Below are 22,428 nucleotides of genomic sequence, written 5' to 3' on the forward strand. Positions count from 1 at the left end.
TTTCAATATTCATAGACGGGCTCACGCTGCTGAGCTGCGAGTTGTGCCAAGTTTACGGTAAATACGCGACAAAGTTCGCTTTTGGCCAATTCGCCCTTTTTCGAACTCGATTGAGTTGTCCCAAAATGATCCTGGCATTCGAGTTCAGTGGGCCAACGTCCGTGATTTATGGGGAGCCTCCTGGCGTTGGTGGAATATATCAAATAAATTACAGTTTAAACACGGTGGATTTCAAAACTGCACAAATGCAAATCCGCGGCCGTCAAACGCGCCTAGCCCACGCTGCAACTTTTTCGATGTCGGAATTCGCACTCTTTTGGGCCATTTGAATGCAAATTTCGTCAAGGTTTTCGGGCGGAAATCTTAGAAAAAAGAAGGATCCAGAAGAGCTTGTTCAACATGCGAGGATCACTGAACGAGTGCGGAAATTCTAACAATTTCCGGATTAAAATCGTAAAAAAAAACTACACGAGTCACAAAAAAGGAGTTCTGAAATGTACACTCGAAGTGCCTTTCTCATCATTATATACTGGTTCTTAGTTGAACGTGCTTGACTTCGTTCGAAAAGGAATTTGAATCTAGCTTGTTCTAGCATGGTACTGAATCGGTGAGCTGTAACAAAGATTTTTGTAAAAAAAAATCGTGAGTTCCAAGTAAAATTCAATTTTTACTAGATGAGATCAAGAAATCCTAAATGAGTAATGAGTAATGAGTAATGAGTAATGAGTAATGAGTAATGAGTAATGAGTAATGAGTAATGAGTAATGAGTAATGAGTAATGAGTAATGAGTAATGAGTAATGAGTAATGAGTAATGAGTAATGAGTAATGAGTAATGAGTAATGAGTAATGAGTAATGAGTAATAAGTAATGAGTAATGAGTAATGAGTAATGAATAAAGAGAAATGAGAAATGAGAAAAATGAGAACGATAAACCTTAAACATATTTTTAAATTTATAACCAATAAATTGACATCCATTCAACAAACGACCCACCGCTCCTTCTCACCCAAAGTGAACGCACAGCCCGAACCGCCGCCATCGCCCGACACGACACGAGGTTCGTCACTTGGCCAGCATTGCAGTCGTCACCCAAGCGAGCCTGCGACCGACCGATTCGTGCCAGCCGCGATCCATTCGTGATCGAGCAGTTGACTGGTACGAACGCGTCTCTTTTGTTTCTTTTCGGGTTGTTGTGCCTTTCGTGGTGTGGAAGTGCCTTGTGGCAAGCAATTTGGGGTTTTCCAGGGTTTAATTTGAGTGATGCGATACTGGAAATGAGCGCCTTCTTTCAGAGCCCTGTGTGACTGTGACTGTAATGCTCTGAAAAGGTCGTCATTTTCAACAGGGGGTTTGCGGAGAAAATTTAAAAAGTTCCTTTTTCTACCTTAATTTTCCAAGATAGTGATAGTGATCTAGTCGTGGCTTTGAAGAGTGCGTGGGAGAGTGAATCGATTCCGGATCGCGAAAAGAGTGCGAAACTCCCCGGGCAAGAGAAAAGAGTTCAACGGAAGAAAGGAACTAAGGAGAAGCCTCGACGGAGGCAATCGACACAGGTCACGTAACTCAACGGACGAACGAAGGCAGCAAGCAACGTGGTTTTCGAGAAGAAGAAAAATAAAAGCTAGATCAACAGCCAAGATGCATTTTACGAAAACGTGAGTTCCATGCCTAATTTTTTTTGAAACGATTTTGATGGGTTTTGTGGGCTGGGATACGTGGAGTGAATTGACTAAATTGTTTTGTGAGATTTAATGGTTTAGGTGTAGGGTGCCATGGAAAAATATCCGTGTTCTAAATTATGAGAACATATGTTTATTGTCATCACCTAAACCTAAAATATTTAAAAATATTTAGTTTAGTTTAGTTCTTCATGAAAGTTTACGTGGAAAATTAGGGTGGCTTGGCGTTCTTGCATATTATCCAAAAATTGCAGTAATATGTGCAAGAAGCGAATCGTACTGATTCTTCATACAAACGGTAGAAAAAATCATTCGACCCCGTCTAAATATTTTTAAAAAATTCAAGGTACACTCTTTGAAAATCAGTACTTTTCTAGCAAAACATCATATTTTTGTCTTGTTTTATTAAGGTATGCTTACCTTGAACCTTGGAGGCATTTTCCCAACTTTAAAATTCAATAAACAGAAGATAATTTACTTTCACAACCCAACATCAAACTTTTATGAATAATTTCTGAAGTGAGCATCCATTACTACAGCCACTTTTATGGAAGAAGGGTACCCAGTAGACACACCTTTCCTTAATATAGGAGCCCGATTGGTTAATACCACAATTTGTCAGAGCCATTTTATCATTGCTGACATTGTAGACCTACAAGTGTTTGTTTCTGGGAACCCCAAAGTTCATGCTTCCAGAAATATTGGTGGTCGCTGTAGTCAAGGTTAAATTAATTTGTAGTCAAGATTGACTAAATTTGCTCACATTTAGAACCATTTTTTAATATTCTGGACACCCTAATTGAGAAACCAGTTGAGGTTATTTACACCATAACGGCACAGTAGAGAATTTGTCAATTTTTTACGGTTTGATTTGGAATGTTGAATATTATCTCTTTCATGATGTAATTTTACCTCTATTTAGACTGAAAATGTGACATTACACCAGAAAAGCGGTAAAATTACACATTTCCAGAGGTGAAATTACACATTATTTTTGAGATAAAAAATGTACCCCTTCCCAGCTGTAAAATAACCATGATTTTTTACTGTGCATTAGAATTCAATTAAGAAGATAACTGCCTACGAACGTAAAGTTGTACCACATAAAACTTGGTAATGCTAGAAGCTATTTGGGCTTGGACTATTTCAACTATGATTGAAGCATTTTTCCCATTTGCATTGTATTTCAGTTGAAACTTTTTTTTTCATGTTTCTGAGAAACGAAACGATTTTTTTATTGTCAGGACCAGGGCGGCGAAATTATCGAAACAAGATTTTGAGAATAAATTCTTGTAAAATATTCAGGAAAATGTTGACCCTCTACAACCCAACCCCGCCTTAAGACGGGCTTCGATCTAAAAAAATCGCCAAAAATCTATTTTTCAACTAATTTTTGATCTTTAAAAAGCATTCGAATGAAGAACTCTTAAAGTTTTAGAGTTTTAGGGTTGGAAGTTTGACTTGTTTTATGTGACTTTGCCAATGTTTTTAAAAAGGACATTTTTTGGGGTCAACTTTGGCTGTATTTTTTACTAACATTTCCTATATTTTAAGTAGAAAGAAGTATGCAGTAGTTTTTCTAGTTTCCCAGACTATGCCTCTACTCATTTTTTACAATTGAAATGATAATGGTGCCATTCTAGAGCAGAAAATGGGAAAAACAAGAATAACACCAATTATTGACTTCTGATCACTCCAGAGTACATGTCTCAAAATTAAGTGTGGATCAAAGCTTTAATTTTGGAAATCATTTTCAAGTTCAAAATCTAATCTCATCTAATCTAATCTAATCTAACAAAAAGGCAACCAGTCCGATGAAAGCATGCTGGAAAGTCTTGTGATTAGATTACGCCCCAAGCACTTTTCTTGTCATTATTAATAATTGCAGTACATTCGAGAACACCCAAAAACGCATTGCAAAAAATTAAGCGGCCAGCCCTACCGCGTTGTGTTTAGCGCAGCGAGGATTTTGTGAATCATTTTCAATTTCAAAAGATGATTATCTTGTTGCCAATATTATTCAAACTGTATCACCTATCAAAATAAAACAAACAAAAGTGCTCGGACCGGGCTCAAAATTTTTCTGGGAGTTCACTGGCCGAAATAATTAGACCAGATTTTTTTTGTAAGGCCATTGCTAGGCCTATCCGAAAAATTACCGTTTTCGTCGATTTTCGCAACAAACCTTTTTTTTCAAAAAATCAGTTGCGTCTTTCAATTGGGTAATTCTCCGCCAACTCACACAGCAGTTGCCCCGACCCCTCTTCGATTTGCGTGAAACTTTGCCCTAAGGAGTTACTTTTGTCCCTGATCACGAATCCGAGGTCCGTTTCTTGATACCTCGTGACGGAGGGGCGATACGACCCCATCCATTTTTGATCATGCTAAAAAATAGGTGTTTTTCAATTATTTGCAGCCTGAAACGGTGATGAGATAGAAATTTGGTGTCAAACAGACTTTTATGTAAAATTAGACGCTCAATTTGATAGAGTACTCAGAATTCCGAAAAAAACGTATTTTTCATCGAAAAAAACACTAAAAAAAGGTTTAAAAATTCTCCCATTTTCCGTTACTCGACTGGAACATGTCATTTTATGGGAAATTTAATGTACCTTTTGAATCTACATTGACCCAGAAGGGTCATTTTTTCATTTAGAACAAATTTTTTCATTTTGAAATTTCTAGTTTTTTCTAACTTTGCTGGGTTATTTTTAAGAGTGTAACAATGTTGTACAAAGTTGTAGAGCAGACAATTACAATTTTTCGATAAATAGACATAAGGGGTTTGCTAGTAAACATCACGAGTTATCGCGATTTTACGAAAAAAAGTTTTGAAAAAGTTGGTCGTCATCGATCATGGCCATTCATGGTCACCCGTGACAGACACGGACGACGAAACAAAGATAATCGCAAAAAGTAACTTTTTCAAAACTTTTTTTCGTAAAATCGCGATAACTCGTGATGTTTATAAGCAAACCCCTTATATCTATATATCAAAATTTTTGTAATTGTCGTTCTATAACTTTGTAGAATATTCTTACACTCTAAAAAATAACCCTGCAAAGTTCGAAAAAACACGAAATTTTAAAATGAAAATTTTTGTTCTAAATGAAAAAATGACCCTTCTGGGTCAATGTAGATTCGAAAAGTACATTAAATTTCCCATTAAATGACATCTTCCAAAATTTTTTACAGTCGAGTAACGGAAAATGGGAGAATTTTCAAGACTTTTTTAGTGTTTTTTTTTTCGATGAAAAATACGTTTTTTCGGAACTTTGAGTACGCCATCAAATCGGGCGTACAATTATACATAAAAGTCTGTTTGACACCAAATTTCTATCTCATTAACGTTTCAGGCTGCAAATTATTTGAAAACACCTCTTTTTTTGCATGTTCAAAAATGGAAGTGGTCGTACCGCCCCTCCGTCACGAGATATCAAAAAACGGACCTCGGATTCGTGATCAGGGACAAAAGTTACCCCTTAGGACAAAGTTTCACGCAAATCGAAGAGGGGTCGGGGCAACTGCTGTGTGAGTTGGCGGAGAATTACCCGGGTATCAAATGATCAGGTTTTTTTCATACATTTTAGAAGTAATAACAACATTTTTAGAAAATACTCCAAATTTTCACAAAACTACGTCATTTTGAAAACAAACTCCAAATTTTATTTTTTACAATATGGGTATCAAACGATCGGGATTTTTTCATACATTTCGAATGGAATTACAACATTTTTAGAAAATACTCAAAATTTTCACAAAACTACGTATTTCCGAAAAAAATACTCAAAATTTCCGGTTTTACAATGTGGGTATCAAACGATCGGGATTTTTTCATACATTTCGAATGTTATTATTTTTTTTTTTTTGAATATACTCCTAATTTTCACAAAACTACGTATTTTCTAAAAAAAACATACTCAAAATTTCTGTTTTTACGATGTGTGTGTCGAACGATCGGGATTTTTTCATATATTTCGAATGTAATAAATTTTTTTTTGAAAATACTCAAAATTTTCTCAAAACTACGTATTTTTGAAAAAAAAAATACTAAAAATTTCCGTTTTTACAATGTGGGTTTCAAACGATCGGGATTTTTTCATACATTTCAAAAGTTATTAAAAAATAAAAAAAAATACTCAAAATTTTCCTAAAACTACGTATTTTTGAAAAAAATTGATTTGATTATTTGATACCCATATTGTAAAAACTGAAATTTTGAAAAGTTTTGCAAAAATAAGTAGTTTTGTGAAAATTTTGAGTATTTTCAAAAAAATATTGTTAATACATTCGAAATGTATGAAAAAATCTCGATCGTTTGATACCCACATTGTAAAACAGGAAATTTTTAGTATTTTATTCGAAAATACGTGGTTTTGTGAAAATTTTGAGTATTTTGTAAAAATGTTGTTATTACATTCGAAATGTATGAAAAAAATCCGATCGTTTGATACCCATAAAAATTGAAATTTTGAGTATTTTTTTCAAAAAACGTAGTTTTGTGAAAATTTGGAGTATTTTCTAAAAATTTTGTTATTATATCTGGAATGTATGAAAATACCTGATCATTTGATACCCATATTCCAATAACAATATATTTTTGGATTCTTTAGAGAAAAAAAAATGCATTTTCAAAATACAGGAAAATTTTCATGAAATAATAATTTTAATGGATAACTGACATCATCCCGATTCCAAAACACTATAATTTTTTGATGTTTGCATGATTTTTCATACGATTAAAGCCAATGTCTCCCATATAGCCAAAAACCCATAAGCCCTGTGCTTCAGTTAAGCACTGGGCCGAAAGTGGTCAGGGTTGTCAGGCCTTCAGAGTTTCCTACTCATTGAATAGGATCTAAAAAAAATTAAGTAATTCAATCAGGCTAATCACTCTATTTTTATACTTATGGAACTTCAAACTGGACCGAATGGAACAAACCCAGATATTTTTTCACTAATGCCTAGATACTCGAGTGAAATTTGTAGATATGCAAACATTTGTTTAGAATTTGATTCGGAGTCGATATGAATACGTGAAGGTATACCTAGGAGACTTCTTTTAGATGTTCAAAATTCGAGTGATTGTTTTGCCTTTCGAGCTGCTACCTGTACAAGCGATTTGATCGGCACCGAGTAAAAATCATGTTCCTGTTTTATAATCATAGAATGAGTTGCCAAATATTCGATGTGTTATCCTCTCTTGAAACCTATTTTGATGATGAGGTTGATAAGTTGATTTTCAAAAGAAAAATATCAAAATTTTTGACTTGATTTTAAGAATCAGAAGTTTCAATTCAGTCTAAATCACAAAACTATTCTTTGCCCAGGATCAAACCCAAATCAAGATGCATTTCCACATGTTGAAGGCAACGGCAGCCTTTCCCAGTGCATTCTCAGTAAAGTGGCGGTGGCTCAGCGGCTGACTAAACGGCAATCAACTCAACTGCTGCACCAACAATAATGGGGTGATCGTGCAGAAAGCCCGCGCACGGAAAGCCGGCGAAAACTGGTTATTTCCTGAGCCCAAGAAGTTTGCCTTCTGCTCGCTGGCCGCCGGGTGTGGAATTTCCAAGTAATTGCCCGTAACTTAACCGCTCTCTGCTCACCCCAAGAACATACGCCGAGATATTGTTCAGCCGGGTGTCGAAATTATGACTATTAAATCGAGTCGGAGTCGTGTGCTGTTGTGGCGAAGAAAAGCTCAATGAGTTTGGTAGCTTGGTGGTTGTTTGCCATTCACCGCCAACTTCCCTTCCAATTGGCAGATAACAACCCGTCACGGAACTAGCCTCTCCCGGGCCAGTAATCACGTGCTGTGCCCTGATTGGGAGATAATCGGCACGTTGTCGATGGTAAAATGTCAAAAGGTACAAAAAGCTTCGCCTGCCATTGATTTTGATTTCCTTGCCCGTTGCCTTGGACGCGATGCGGTAACACCCGCCCTGATTTGAAGGTTTTACGGGCTTTCATTTTTTTGGAACTCTTTTTTTGAGAAGGGTGATTTTTTGTTTGTGGCGTGATGAAAGGTCGTGTACTGATTTCGGAAATTGATGTAACGAGCGATCCGGAACAATTTATGATTACCTTGTGGGGAGTTTTCTAGTTGGTTAGTAAAGTAATTGGTGGCAATAAACTTCAATTGTGGTCAATAGTTGTAAGGATCTGATTTTCTGTATTTTTGAACATTAACCTTTGTCATCCTGTTGGGTATCTCAGTATTGATTTGTATTGAATTGTGGGCATCTACGCTGGGTGTAGACAAAATTAGACACCAGAATACTTCTGCAAAAATAGTGAAAGACATCAATCAGTCTGAGCAAACGATGGTGGTGATGTAAAAGATGGCAACCAAATGACGTATTGATCGGCCGTACTCTTCTTTGGCTCAAAAGTTGCGCGGCTTTGTTCCCTAAAACAAGTAGGAAAAAAAAGTCGTTTAACATTTTTGTTGAACTTTGTTGAAGACAACAAATCGATCAAAAAATTTCTTCAAAGGATTCAGATTTTAGAATATGTTTAAACCATGTGTGTATGGACAGCTTCCAAAATTGTATGGAGACTTAAGGGTTTACATACATGTAGAAAATCTAAATTTTTCATATTCCCGATTTTTTATTAAATCCTTTAAAAAGATGAATTCCAATCACTCCTGAAAGTTTCATGAAGATATGTCATGATTTAAGTGAGTAGAAGACGATTTAAGTTTAAAGTTCTGCCATGCGCAAAGCGGACTGTCAAACTTTGTGAGCGTTTTTCTCGGAACACCGAGTTGATTTACGGGTGCCACGATATCTCGAGATTGGATGGACCAAATTGGCTGAAATTTGGGATGAAGACTCTCAAGACAAATCCCGTGTGCATGACGAGGCCCGATTTTGAAATTATGCTTTTCAAAAAAAAATCAAAAAAATTAAAAACGGACGATTTTTAATATGAAAAACACAAAAATATTTTTATCTTTTTTTTAAATAAACTTTTTTTAAATCGGCCTTCGTCATGCACACGGGACCGGTTTAATGAGTCTTCACAAAAATTTTGAGCCGATTTGGTCGAAGCAGTGTTGAGATATCGTGGCACCCGTTTTTTGAAACTGCTAACTTCAAATAGCTATATCTCGGCAATAATGCAACCAAATGTCTTCAATATTATTAGGATTAGTGATTTTTCACGCTCGAAAATAGCAAATTTCACGGGGACCTCAAATTCCAAACACTAAATTTCACACAAATTTCGCGGAACGTGAAAAATGTTAAAATAACTCTGAAAATCTTAGGTTTAAATCACAGAACCTACTCTTTAAGCTTCATTATACATTATTCTTAACTAAACTAAAAAAATCTTCACTAAATTTGAACGTGACTCAAAAAAAAATCTCCCAATTTTCAAAAAAGTTATCAACTAGTTTATGGCTCTTTATATATTTTGAAACAAAATGTAGAGCATGCGTAACATTTTTAATATTCGACGAATAAAGCTAAAAAGTTTAAGCTGATTTTCGTCTGTTTTATCAGTTTACATTTTTTTTGAATTTCATATGAAAGCAATATTTGTCAAGCTTGTCCAGCCAAAATGATTAAAATAGTTTGAATTTTCTGCGACATTTAACCAATTCAAAATATTTTTTAAGGTATTCATCTCATTTCAAAAAGTTAATTTAAAATCAATAGGCAAAAATAAAATAATTTGTAATGAAATCGAAATTTGTAATCAGAATGCGAACAGAAAAAAAGGTAGAATTTTGTAACTTTCACGGGAATCATCCACCCAAATAATCAAATAACTTTAAAATCAAACAGGACTCTGAAAAAAATCTGAAATGTTTTTCAAATGTGATTTTAAAGATAAAAAATACTCTTCATTTTATTTTGAGTTAAACAAAGCATAAATCTTTTAATTTCTTTTGAAATTATTTTTCTGCTATTCATTGAAATTATTCTTTTCAAATAAAATAGTAGTACTTTTTTACAGCGAATGAAAATAATACTGAATTTAGATAGTTTCTAAAAAACTGAAAAATCTGAATAATTCTTCAAATGATTACAAACTTAGCTTATCAATTGAAATTAAATAAATAACCTCTGTGGTAGAAATATTTATTACGATCTCATATGAAAAAAAATATTGCTGAAAATTGATAAACTTCAAGGATTAATAACCCTATATTAGTAATTGAAGAATTAACAACCCTATATTAGAATCAAAAACCCTATATTAGTAATTGAACAAGGGTATCCACTTGCTTAGTTCTACACAGAAAAAAAAAATCCGGTAAATTTACATCATTTATGATGTACCAAAAGTGCACGTCATTAATGATGCTAATTTACATTATATTCATTGTAAATTTAAGTTTCATCCGACGTAAATGTGCCGAAGAAAAACATTTCGAAACCGTGTAAATTTCCGATGAAAATAACGTAAATTTACCCAAACCAAAAAAAATTAGCCCCGTTGAATCTAGAATCCGATGTAATTTTCAAACGCTTTTGTAGATTGTTGCTTTGGATAGTATACTTTTGGATTGCTTTATGATCAAAATTGAGCATTATACAAACATTTTTCAATATTCAATAATGTTCATTAAACAATTCGAAAAAGTATAACTTTCAACTATCAATACATCAAAAAGTGTTTGAAAATAGAACCGAAATCTAGATCCAACGGGGCAAAATGGAATAAACAAACAAAGTTTCATTTTTGAACTTCATAGAACATTTTTAATCTAATGTGGTGATTTTTCAATACGGAATGTACTTACGCAATACTGTGTTTTGGGGTTAAGTCTTCTTTAGGGGTACCATTAGCATTCCTTCAGCATTTGGGTTGATTGTGCCGCTAAGTCTCCGTTGACCAAGGAAAGGGTGGTCTCTCATGCTCATGCTAAGTCTCCGTTGACCAAGGAAACTCTCAGACTGGTGCTGCACATTACCTAAAAGGAAAGATTCTACTCTTTAGCTTAATCCTTTAAATTCATTACTATAAGAAAATGCTTACGATGGCAAGGACAACGTCGGTTGCACCTTGATGGCATTCAGCACCTCGTCGTCGACGGTCTTCTGGTCAGCCTTGCGCTGCTCCGACGGCACGTACGTCACATCCATTCCAGCGAAGATGTCCCTCTCGGTACAGGTGTTCTTCTTGCAGGCCTAGCGGAAGAAACCGTCCTTGCACAGATCGACGCGGGTCTTGGACACGATGACGTAGTTCTGCAAGACACGCTGAACCGGGCTGCTGTGCGGGACCGGCAGCAGAAATGACTTTAGGGTATCAGCAGGACGACGCGATTTCCCTTAGGACGACCGCCGACACGATCCGCACCTTAACCTTATTTGGCGTCTTGTGTATGTAGCGCTTATGGTTTCGGAAGCACCACTTGACGGACCGCTTACGGATCAGCGACTTGGTCGGCAGGTAGCTCTAGTTGTTCTTCACCACCATAATGGCCACCTTGGGCTTCTACGTGCGGACCATCTTCAGGCTCTTCAGCGAGTAAAGAGGTGAACCTGCCCTTCGTAAAACTTCGAAATCCATCGGCCGACAGCGCTTTCTTGCGGCTCGCGCGCTTCTTTTTTTCACCACCGGTTTTGGCCTGTTCCTTGGCTAGGACCATCTAGAAACACTTGTAAATAAGTTTTTAAGACTGTCTTTTACACATATTCGAACACAAATCGAACAAATTTAACAAATTCAATTTAATTTAATCGTCTCCGCAAAAAAAAACTGACAGCAAACTGTTGTTTGGTGTTTGGTGATGGCCGTTGACGTTTTGTTTCAATGCCATGGCAAATAGACTGGTAAAAGTAGGCATTGAAATGTAGGAGTTGTTGTCGGAGTAAAATGCAAACATTTTTCTTTTGCAGACATTTTCAATATAACCATTTAAATTATAATGTTAAATTTAATGTTATCGACTAAACCTGGATTTTATTTTTATTTTTTGCTTTTTGGGTATTTTCAAACCGAATTTAGTTTGGCCTGTTAAGGCAATACCCAAAAAGCAAAAAAAAAAAAACAAGAAAGAAAATAAATTTGGTTTATTGAACCTTTAAAAAAATACTCATGTCAACAATCGTTTATACAAAACAATGTTTTTTATAAGGCTGGTACAAATTTTATTTTAAGTTTTTTTTCTTCTCGTCTCCCTTCTTCCCCCTCAAAGTTGGCCCGGAAAATCAGGGGCAAAAAAAATTTTTTTTTTTATAAAACTTCAAAATTTCTACGTAAATTGAAGTGCAATCAGCTAAAATCAATTTTAAATGCATTCTCCAGCGTTAAGAACCATTTTTAGCATGTTTGGGTTGATTCAAAAATCTTTTGAATCTGTCGATGTTTTTTTTTTCTTAAAAAAAAAATGTTTTCGTCAAATCTTACATTTTTTGAAAACGAATGATTGCAAAACAACTGAACTAGTGTAAAATGCATTTTAAAACACTTTTTCCATGCAAATGTTGAAACTGTGACTTGTTATTTCAATATTTTAATTTTCTTTATTTTTGCCCCTTTTCTCCTCGACCCCGAACAGGGACAAAAACTTTGAAAAATATTTGCATCGGCTTAAGTGGAATCTGCATAATGAAAAGTTTTTTTTTTTACAAAATAAGTCACTACATCAAAATTGTTGAACATTACTACGTACTTCAGCTTTAATTTTATTTAGTCGCACTATTTTTGATACCGTCACAAATGTCACAGATTAAATTTAGTTCAAAGCTGTATTTTATTATATCAACTCACTAAAGTTTAATGCCCATCCCAAGGTTAAGATATGAATACCTCTATAAACTGAAGTTCTTCCTTGGCCCGATATTATATTAAAACATTATGAAAAATTAATCATCATTCAATTGGAGCATATTTTTAATTTACGAGTGTTTAAAAATGCATTTTACAGCTGCCAAGTTGTTTTGCAATCAATAGTATACAAAATACCTTAGTATTTTGCGGTGCTGTACATTGCAATTTCATAAAAATTCAAAATACTTTTAATCCAACGCAAACATGCTAAATATGATTATAAATGCAGAAAAATGCGTTTTAGATTGTTTTAAGTTTATTTGACTTCTATTTTCTAAAAAAAATATTTTTTTGTACCCCCTGATTTTTCGGACCAATTTTAAAGGGGGGGGGGGGGAGGGGTGACATAAATTTTGAAAAATATTTGCAACGGCCTTAAAGAAAAATGAATATTAGTGTCTTAGGTCACTCACCCGAGATATTTATTCTTTTAATTTTAACTAGAGAGATCACCCTAATTCAAAAGCATTTGCAACTCCGACATTCTGATGCATGCACCTTGCTAGGTCTACATCCTTGGCAAGTTGACGCCCACCTGAAAACGTGACGAACATTTCAAATGGACACTGCTACTTGCGAAAGAATCGTGCATCTTGCTCACACCTCAAGGCAAAACCATTTGAATGAGTGAGATAAACATTTTTCTTTCATCATGAAGCGCCCTTTTGAAGTGTTTGTTGCGAAAGGTTTTAGAAAAAAATTGGAAAAGTTGGAAAATGTTTCCGAAGCAGGTTCTCGGGCAATATTCTGGCAAAAGGGAGGTCCTGAGAGGAATTAGGATTGGGAGAGGGAGTACGACAACACAGGTGCAGCAGGACGATGGTCAGTATCGGGAAGGTCGTAACGAGCGAAGTCGGTACAGTGCGGACAGAGGTAGTGACTGTCGTGACCAGACGGACATATTTCAGTTCTATCCGTCGTTTTCTCGCGGATTTCGGATGCCAATTCAAAACGCGTGTTTCATGGCCAAAGCAAAGCAGAAGACTGATTTATTTTTCTCTCTGTCACTCACACTACCATATAAATTCTCGCACATGCCAACACACCAATACTACTGTTCGCTACTAGATATTATGCTAGGGGTGCTCACATTTCTACATGCCACGCTCCATCACTACATCCTCGTTCTCCCCTACACTCCTCTTTTTCCTTTTTTTTTTATTTGAACAATTGTAAAGAACAGTAAAAACATCATTGCTATACATTATCATTCTATTTGCTTTTTTTTGCTTTTTTTTGCCATTATTATTTTTGTTATTTTCTTATGTCAGGAAAAGCCAATTTTAACCTGGCCGCAAAAACCTGAATCTTTTCATAAACAATAATTTACTACACATAGCTGTCGTAATTTCGTTGCTGCCTCCGTTGCATACGATTACGGTTCACTTCTATAGCTGAATGCTCGTCAAATCTCGTCCTGTCCTCGATTTCCAAACGATGTTGATCTAGGAAACCATCCACGCCGCAACCCACAGGCTTCTGGTCTCTGTTGAATGGTTCGATAATCTGAAAATATACAAGAAAAAAAAATCCAAACTTCTAGTTTGGCTCATATCAGACAATGCGTGATATAATTTATAGTTATCTTAGATACAAACTGTTAATCTGTAAGTTTAAATATACTGACATTATTTTAAATTCTATGATGAATTTGTTCAAACCAACAATAAATCATCATTTCAAAAGATTGAGAATCTTAAATTTCTTTGCCAACTTAAATAACATTCATCAAAAATTCCCACACACTTCACATCCCATTTCACATTTTCTCTAAAATTTATTTTGAAAATTGCCCCAGAAACGATCACTTTCGCCATTTTGTCGAATCTTCCTAAAAGCTTAATTTCCAGTCCAGGTTACAAAACTATTGTTTCCTAAATCATCGCTTCAAAAGATTGAAAATCTAAAATTGGATCATTCTCATCATTGTATAGCATCATTCTTGAAATCCAATCATGAGCTTCAACCAAAGAATAATTTTCACCTATTATCACATCTTTCTATAATTCCAATTCGTCATTCGTCCTATCATATCTTCCTTGAAATCCCATCATGAGCTCCAATTTAAGTCGTATAGGTTACAAACAAGTACAAGTTTCTTAAATCATCAATTCAAAAGATTGAAAATATAAATTTGTCTTGTCCACTTCAATAATTTCCTTCTGTTTTCACATTTTCTCCAAAATTCCATTTCCAAATATTCCAACAATCGATCGCTTTCATCATTTTATTACATCTTCCCTGAAATCCATCATGATCTCCAATTTAAGTCGTGTAGCTACAATTGAATGATTTCCATCTGTTATCACATTTTTTGGGAAATTCCTTTTCCGAATATTTCAACAACATCATCATTTCATCCCATCTTTCCTGAAATCCAATCATGAGCTCCAATTTAAGTCGTATAGGTTACAAACAAGTACAAGTTTCTTAAATCATCAATTCAAAAGATTGAAAATATAAATTTTTCTTGTCCACTTGAATAATTTCCTTCTGTTTTCACATTTTCTCCAAAATTCCATTTCCAAATATTCCAACAATCGATCGCTTTCATCATTTTATTACATCTTCCCTGAAATCCATCATGATCTCCAATTTAAGTCGTGTAGGCTACAATTGAATGATTTCCATCTGTTATCACATTTTTGGGAAATTCCTTTTCCGAATATTTCAACAACATCATCATTTCATCCCATCTTCCCTGAAATCCAATCATGAGCTTCAATTTAAGTCGTGTAGGCTACAAACCTATCGTTTCTTAAATCATCACTTCGAAAAGATTGAAAATCGAAAATTTTCTTAACCAGTTGAATAATTTTCATCTGTTTTCACATTTTTTCAGAAATTCCTTTTCCGAATATTCCAACAACATCATCATTTCATCCCATCTTCCCTGAAATCCAATCATGAGCTTCAATTTAAGTCGTGTAGGCTACAAACCTATCGTTTCTTAAATCATCACTTCGAAAAGATTGAAAATCGAAAATTTTCTTAACCAGTTGAATAATTTTCATCTGTTTTCACATTTTTCAGAAATTCCTTTTCCGAATATTCCAACAACATCATCATTTCATCCCATCTTCCCTGAAATCCAATCATGAGCTTCAATTTAAGTCGTGTAGGCTACAAACCTATCACTTCTTAAATCATCACTTCGAAAAGAAAATCTAAAATTCTCTTGCCCATAATAATACCTAATAAATGAATAATGTTTAAGGCAATTGAAGGACGTGTAGATTAACAATCTCAAGCATTTTTTAAATTGGTTGTTCGTAAGTAGGTCGAATACCGATGTAAAAAGCGCTTTGTTTACCAAAGGCTCTTAGGTCTTTTTGAGAACTAATCCGAGATCTGATTTCACGTCTTCTCATAAATAGGGTCCCATAGCCCTATGCCAATTTTTATGTACGGTAAAAAACACGATTAGAAGAAATTTCTGAACACTTTTTTTATTTTAATGCAAACAAAATCAACAGGATGACATTTGACGATGTCAACTCATCAAAATAGAAATTATATTATTCTTTTGCCAACGTTTCCAACAATGAATAATTTTCATCTGTTTACATCAAATGAAGTAAGTAAATTTAGCTAATGATACGTATTTTTTTTTGACGTAATTTACGTTCTACCCTTTTTTTTTTTCTGTTTGAGTATTAAGACACGGAATCCTTATTACGAGGACTATTGTATCGTGTTACCCATTTTTACTGTTATTAAGCATTTCCAGATCTATAACACAGTCCCTATTGAGAGGGAAAGTGCTGTTCCATCCAGATGCTGTAAACTCCATTCCTTGTGCCTTGTGCGCTATGTATCGCTAGAACCGCGGTGACAATTTTTTCGTGTCATTTTTCAAGCTCTTCCCAGCAGCTATTATTTGCCGCGCGGGGTCTTGTAAAGACAATTGTCTTTTTGCGGTGCTATTTTTGCGGTGTTCCCTTTGCTCTGATCTGGACAATGCGACTGGACTGCAGTGCAATACCGATCGGCTGGGCATTATTTACATGCGAAGACACGAGGAAAGTATTTTGGGAAAGAGGCGCAAAGGAATATCCCAAGATCGATCACATGCTTGAAGAGCACGTGAAGCAACCGTTTTATACTCATACGGTTGCTGCTACCTCTGAACTTAAACCTAATGCTGCCACCCTGAGAAGAACCCATGACTTTCCGCTTATGAGGCGAAACCCGTAACCATTCGGCCACAGGAGGTTGGCACGTTCTACCCTTACAGAGAACTCAAGCTGAGCATATCCATCATTTTCCTTCTACTCTAACAGGGGACGCGCTCTACCCTCTCAGGGGACTCAAGCTTACTGATCCTTCATTCATGCTCTACCCTCTCAGGGGACTCAAGCTTATTGATCATTCATTCATGCTCTACCCTCTCAGGGGACTCAAGCTTATTGATCATTCATTCATGCTCTACCCTCTCAGGGGACTCGAGCTTTTTGATCCAACAACCACGCTCTACCCTCCCAGGGGACTCAAGCTTACTGATCCTTCATTCATGCTCTACCCTCTCAGGGAACTCAAGCTTATTGATCATTCATTCATGCTCTACCCTCTCAGGGGACTCGAGCTTTTTGATCCAACAACCACGCTCTACCCTCCCAGGGGACTCAAGCTTACTGATCCTTCATTCATGCTCTACCCTCTCAGGGAACTCAAGCTTATTGATCATTCATTCATGCTCTACCCTCTCAGGGGACTCGAGCTTTTTTGATCCAACAACCACGCTCTACCCTCCCAGGGGACTCAAGCTTACTGATCCTTCATTCATGCTCTACCCTCTCAGGGGACTCAAGCTTATTGATCATTCATTCATGCTCTACCCTCTCAGGGGACTCGAGCTTTTTGATCCAACAACCACGCTCTACCCTCCCAGGGGACTCAAGCTTACTGATCCTTCATTCATGCTCTACCCTCTCAGGGAACTCAAGCTTATTGATCATTCATTCATGCTCTACCCTCTCAGGGGACTCGAGCTTTTTGATCCAACAACCACGCTCTACCCTCCCAGGGGACTCAAGCTTACTGATCCTTCATTCATGCTCTACCCTCTCAGGGAACTCAAGCTTATTGATCATTCATTCATGCTCTACCCTCTCAGGGGACTCGAGCTTTTTGATCCAACAACCACGCTCTACCCTCCCAGGGGACTCAAGCTTACTGATCCTTCATTCATGCTCTACCCTCTCAGGGGACTCAAGCTTATTGATCATTCATTCATGCTCTACCCTCTCAGGGGACTCGAGCTTTTTGATCCAACAACCACGCTCTACCCTCCCAGGGGACTCAAGCTTACTGATCCTTCATTCATGCTCTACCCTCTCAGGGAACTCAAGCTTATTGATCATTCATTCATGCTCTACCCTCTCAGGGGACTCGAGCTTTTTGATCCAACAACCACGCTCTACCCTCCCAGGGGACTCAAGCTTACTGATCCTTCATTCATGCTCTACCCTCTCAGGGGACTCAAGCTTATTGAACATTCAATCATGCTCTACCCTCTCAGGGGACTCGAGCTTTTCGATCCAACTTCCACGCTCTACCCTCTCAGGGGACTCAAGCTTATTGATCCTTCATTCATGCTCTACCCTCTCAGGGGACTCGAGCTTTTTGATCCAACTTCCGCGCTGATCCTTCATTCATGCTTTACCATCCCAGGGGACTCAAGCTTATTAGTCCATTTCCACGCTCTACTCTCTCGAAAATTGGTTCTCATACTCAAAAAAATCACAATCAACCGCCCAATCGTCTAAGGAATCTCAATACAACTTTGTTTACCAACAGAGTTGAAACGCATGCAAGTTATGACGAACGAATTTGATTTCCTTTTGAACACAGCACCCGCAACCTAAAGGGCACATCCACAAAAAATATGTACACTTAAGTTACCAGAAATTCAACATAAAAGGTATTGTACACCCATCATTTCGGCTCTAATTGAACCATTCGCCTTCGCGAAGTCGTTATTTGTAAGAAACTTGACAGAAACTACTTTAGCATCTATTTTTAAAACCACGAATATGATCTTGTTCGGCGCCATCCACGAAATACTGACTGTTTTATACAATTTAAACGCCGCACGACATTTAAGAATGTGCCGTTAACATTTTTTCCAGTTATTATCAGCAAGTGTAGAGCAGTCGAAAATAAAACTAACAACATTGCCAACAATTGGTAGAAGAACAACAGCAAAAATGAAACAAAGTATGGGATTTGACAGCACGTATTTAGTCGAAAGTGCGGCATGCAGTTCGAGGCTGCCTTGCCGCGTACTTTTATTGCACATATGCGACTTTCAGCATTCATCCTACAAAAAATAACTTTTTTGGTCAAACATCGGCCTGACATCGGTCTGATAGTAGAGCGTCTATAATAAGAAGGCTTCACAAGTGTCGGTCCCACTTCAACCATGACTAGCACCGTTGAACTGAACAGGGAAAATAATCAAAACAAACAACGCAGCCGTCTTGCTGTTCTTTTTATTTGTTAGCTTTTGCCAATCTCGCCGCTACTGACTTACCAATAAAACATTTCCTCTGGTAATACACTCCGTGTTCTTTTCGTCCGATAGCAATCAAAATCATTGCTCGATGGTTTCACACGATTACAATTTAGAATTTTTCACTGGCCCCTGCTGCCAGGGACACACGCGCCATTAAGGCTTCCTAAGCAGTCGAACACCACAGCAAATGAACTTTTTTTCACCACACAATTTCTTCTCTGTAAACAAATTTTCACTACAATTCGCGTCGGGAGCGCTGTTTGCGCCATTGTCGTGACCAGACGGACATATTTCAGTTCTATCCGTCGTTTTCTCGCGGATTTCGGATGCCAATTCAAAACGCGTGTTTCATGGCCAAAGCAAAGCAGAAGACTGATTTATTTTTCTCTCTGTCACTCACACTACCATATAAATTCTCGCACATGCCAACACACCAATACTACTGTTCGCTACTAGATATTATGCTAGGGGTGCTCACATTTCTACATGCCACGCTCCATCACTACAGTGACTACAAGGTGATCACTTCGCTGCAGTTCAAGAACCAGACCAGGAACAAGACCAACGAGGGTGGTTTGCCGATGGCTGGTCCAGGAGGTGTGGCCGGAGGTCAGGTCGTGCACAGCAACAGCGGAAAAGCGCTGTCCGGAAGAAGTCAGAGCAACGAATGAACAACGCAATGGTCCCACCTGTAGGTGGAGTTCCGGAGCGAATGATGGAGCAGCGACCGGTTCAGCAGCAGCAGCATCAAGCTCAGTGGATTCCGCAGCAGCCTCCGCCGCAGCTTCCCCAGCAGCAGGCCCCGATCCAGCAGGCTCAACCGCAGCCGCAGCAGATCCAACAGCAGCAGCTTCATCAACAGCAATCGTCCTACGACGATCACTACGATTCGTACGGGGATTCGAAGATGCCGAAGGATGCCAAGTTCCCGTACAATCCGCCGGCGAACGCCACCATCCAGTCGGTCGAGATTGGCCAAACGGACATTCCCAAGTACCCGCCGCCGCAGCCGCAGGAGTCGGCGACCAGCAACGTAGCGGCGCTCAACGTTCGATCTCAGATTTCGCCCCGCCAAATCGTTGCGACGCCGCAGCAACAACAGCAGTACCAGCTTTTATTTATTATTCCGTAAGTGCAATCACAATTTCTAAATACAGACATAATTTTCGATATTTACTTCACTCTCCAATCACTAAACACACCACTTTTACAATTAGGAAAACTTCAAAACATTCCTGCACTCTTCCTCGGAAGCTTCGTGAATAATGAACTGTCATTGGCAATAACAATCTCTTTGAATTGAAATTTACGTTTTAATAAAATTTACATTGAGCAAATTTTACATTTAATAATCAAATACATGCTTTTCAGATTTTCAAATTCATCATTTGCCAGAAATAAAAATTCTATTCGCATGAGATTCATAAGATACGTTCAATCTAATTTTACATGAAGGCTCTTTAAATGCAATACAACGTTTTACAATTAATTTCAAATTTACATTGAGCATGTTTACATTAAAAACATGGTTTCAGTGTTGGGTAAATTTACATTTTTTTTTCTGTGTACTCTAGTTCTTAAGATTATTTTCATTCCTATTTGAGTTTTTTAAAATATTTTGAGAAAAATCGTTGCAGTTTCACACAAACATAAAATTTCACGGGATTTCGCGAAAAAAGCCAAATTTCGCGGATTTCACGCTGTCCGCGAAATCGTGAAATTTCACTAACCCTAAATATTATGTTGATAATAGTTAAAAATGTTCATGTTAATGTCCTGAAATCAAATTTAAAAAAAAGTTTGAGTGGGTGCCAATACCAACCCTTGACATTTTTGCCGATTTACATGTATGTAACCCCTTAAGTCAATTGTATGGGTGAAAAAATGACAGAAATGGCTTTTTTGGTCAGAGGCCCCCACAATGTTTGAGCCAAATCCATTTTCAAAATTTGGGGAGAGTAGCAAAACTGTCAAACATCTTTCACTGAGCTGAGGTGAATTTAAACTGACCGTTAAGTTGTTGAGTGATGGATTTCAAATGATAATTATATCTGTTTGTCTGTGAAAAAATCTGACAATTGCATGGTTTGAATTTCTCTATGAATATCAATATTATCCAAAAACCAGACTTCATGCATGGATTCTTTGGAGAGTTTTCTATTTAAAGTAGAGTAGAGAGTAGAAAAGTTTACAAATAAACCATTGAAAAATATTGTTATTACAACTCTCATAAATTAAATAACACACTTCAACATTGTTGCTAATGATAATTTTTGCACTGGAAACTATCGCTGAGAAAGAAACAAGTTTGCCCATATGCCCAAGCACTTTAGCAAAAGGCCTCTCACCGCTACCGTCATTCAAATAACAGTTATTCTAATTAATTGTATCAAGGTTAGTGGAGTACAAACGCAGCTGGTCTACCAAGTCAGTAGTCAATCATTTGTAATTTGAGTGCTGCAAATATTATACCTTTAAACGAAGCTTAATAGGATCATTTGTAACATTTAATTAAAGTTCATATCAGTTTAGGCAACAATTCCTGACTTCAGCTTAAAACTAAACACGACAGTTCATGCCAAACCCTGTAAAATGGTACGCTAAGCTCCGTTACCACTGCTGCTCGACCTCGCGGGCGCTGTCCTTTCGACTCTTACACTATCGCGTCTAATATGCAAAACCCGTAAGCAGAATCGAAAAGTTGAGCCAAAATCGATTTACATAAAAAGTTGCAGTTCACCCCTCTCCCGCGTTGCAAGTTTCACCTGCGAGTCGACACGAAATGTCGACCCCCTCCGGGGTGGTCCCACCACCATCTGTCAGCAACGCCCCACAACCCGTTCCGTGGCGACGACGGCTGTTGTTGCAGGCCGTGCCCGTTTCGGCAAAGTGGGTCACAAATGTCACAGGTGGCTTGCACGGCGGCTTGTTCTAGCACCACGAGTTGGTGCGGTTCGTCGCCTGTTGGCGCGCAAGTCTTTTCGGGCCAGAAAACGGTACAGAGACAACTGAAATGACACGGCTAGTCCCCGCACACCAGTGTGGACTTGAACCAATTTTTGGAGGCAATTAGTTGGCTTATTTTGTTCCACGAAATTGCTCATCACCGACAAGATGAAGGTCCGATCCTCGTTTTGTGGGGGTTTCCAGTGAGTTGCACAAATTGCAGATCCACTTCCAATTTGGAACGAGCACTTCCTCCGCTGCATACAATATTATTCGTTGGTGTGTTGTCACTCTGTGACGATGGCGCTGACGTGTTTCAACAAGCTTCCGATTGGGTTTGGGGCATGTGTTTAACTGCATAATGCACTTATATAGTTTGAGTATTCATAAGATGCAGTGTGTGAAGAGGCAACGAACAAAAAAGTCAATACACGACAGACACGTGAAAGTTTGCGTAATTTTGAGTCGATGCATCTTGGTTCGATAA

The 22,428-nt window shown here is 37.4% G+C and overlaps 1 protein-coding gene across 3 annotated transcripts in view; it reads left to right on the forward strand.

The window, feature by feature from the left end:
• The first annotated feature begins 1,044 nt into the window (after positions 1–1,044).
• The window catches only part of LOC120414188 (nuclear receptor corepressor 2), a 45,970-nt gene continuing 24,586 nt past the window's right edge, over positions 1,045–22,428 (forward strand). Inside the window, exons 1-2 of one of the 3 annotated variants that reach the window (XM_039575266.1) lie at positions 1,045–1,157; positions 1,401–1,657. In XM_039575266.1, coding sequence (XP_039431200.1) covers positions 1,641–1,657 — 17 coding nt within the window. In that variant the 5' untranslated portion in view covers positions 1,045–1,157; positions 1,401–1,640. Of the gene's footprint in view, positions 1,158–1,287; positions 1,658–22,428 lie in introns of those variants that run through there. The other 2 variants (XM_039575267.2, XM_039575269.2) reach the window with 2 other exon arrangements.

Source organism: Culex pipiens, chromosome 1 (genome assembly GCF_016801865.2).
Source record: "Culex pipiens pallens isolate TS chromosome 1, TS_CPP_V2, whole genome shotgun sequence".
Lineage (NCBI taxonomy): Eukaryota > Metazoa > Arthropoda > Insecta > Diptera > Culicidae > Culex > Culex pipiens.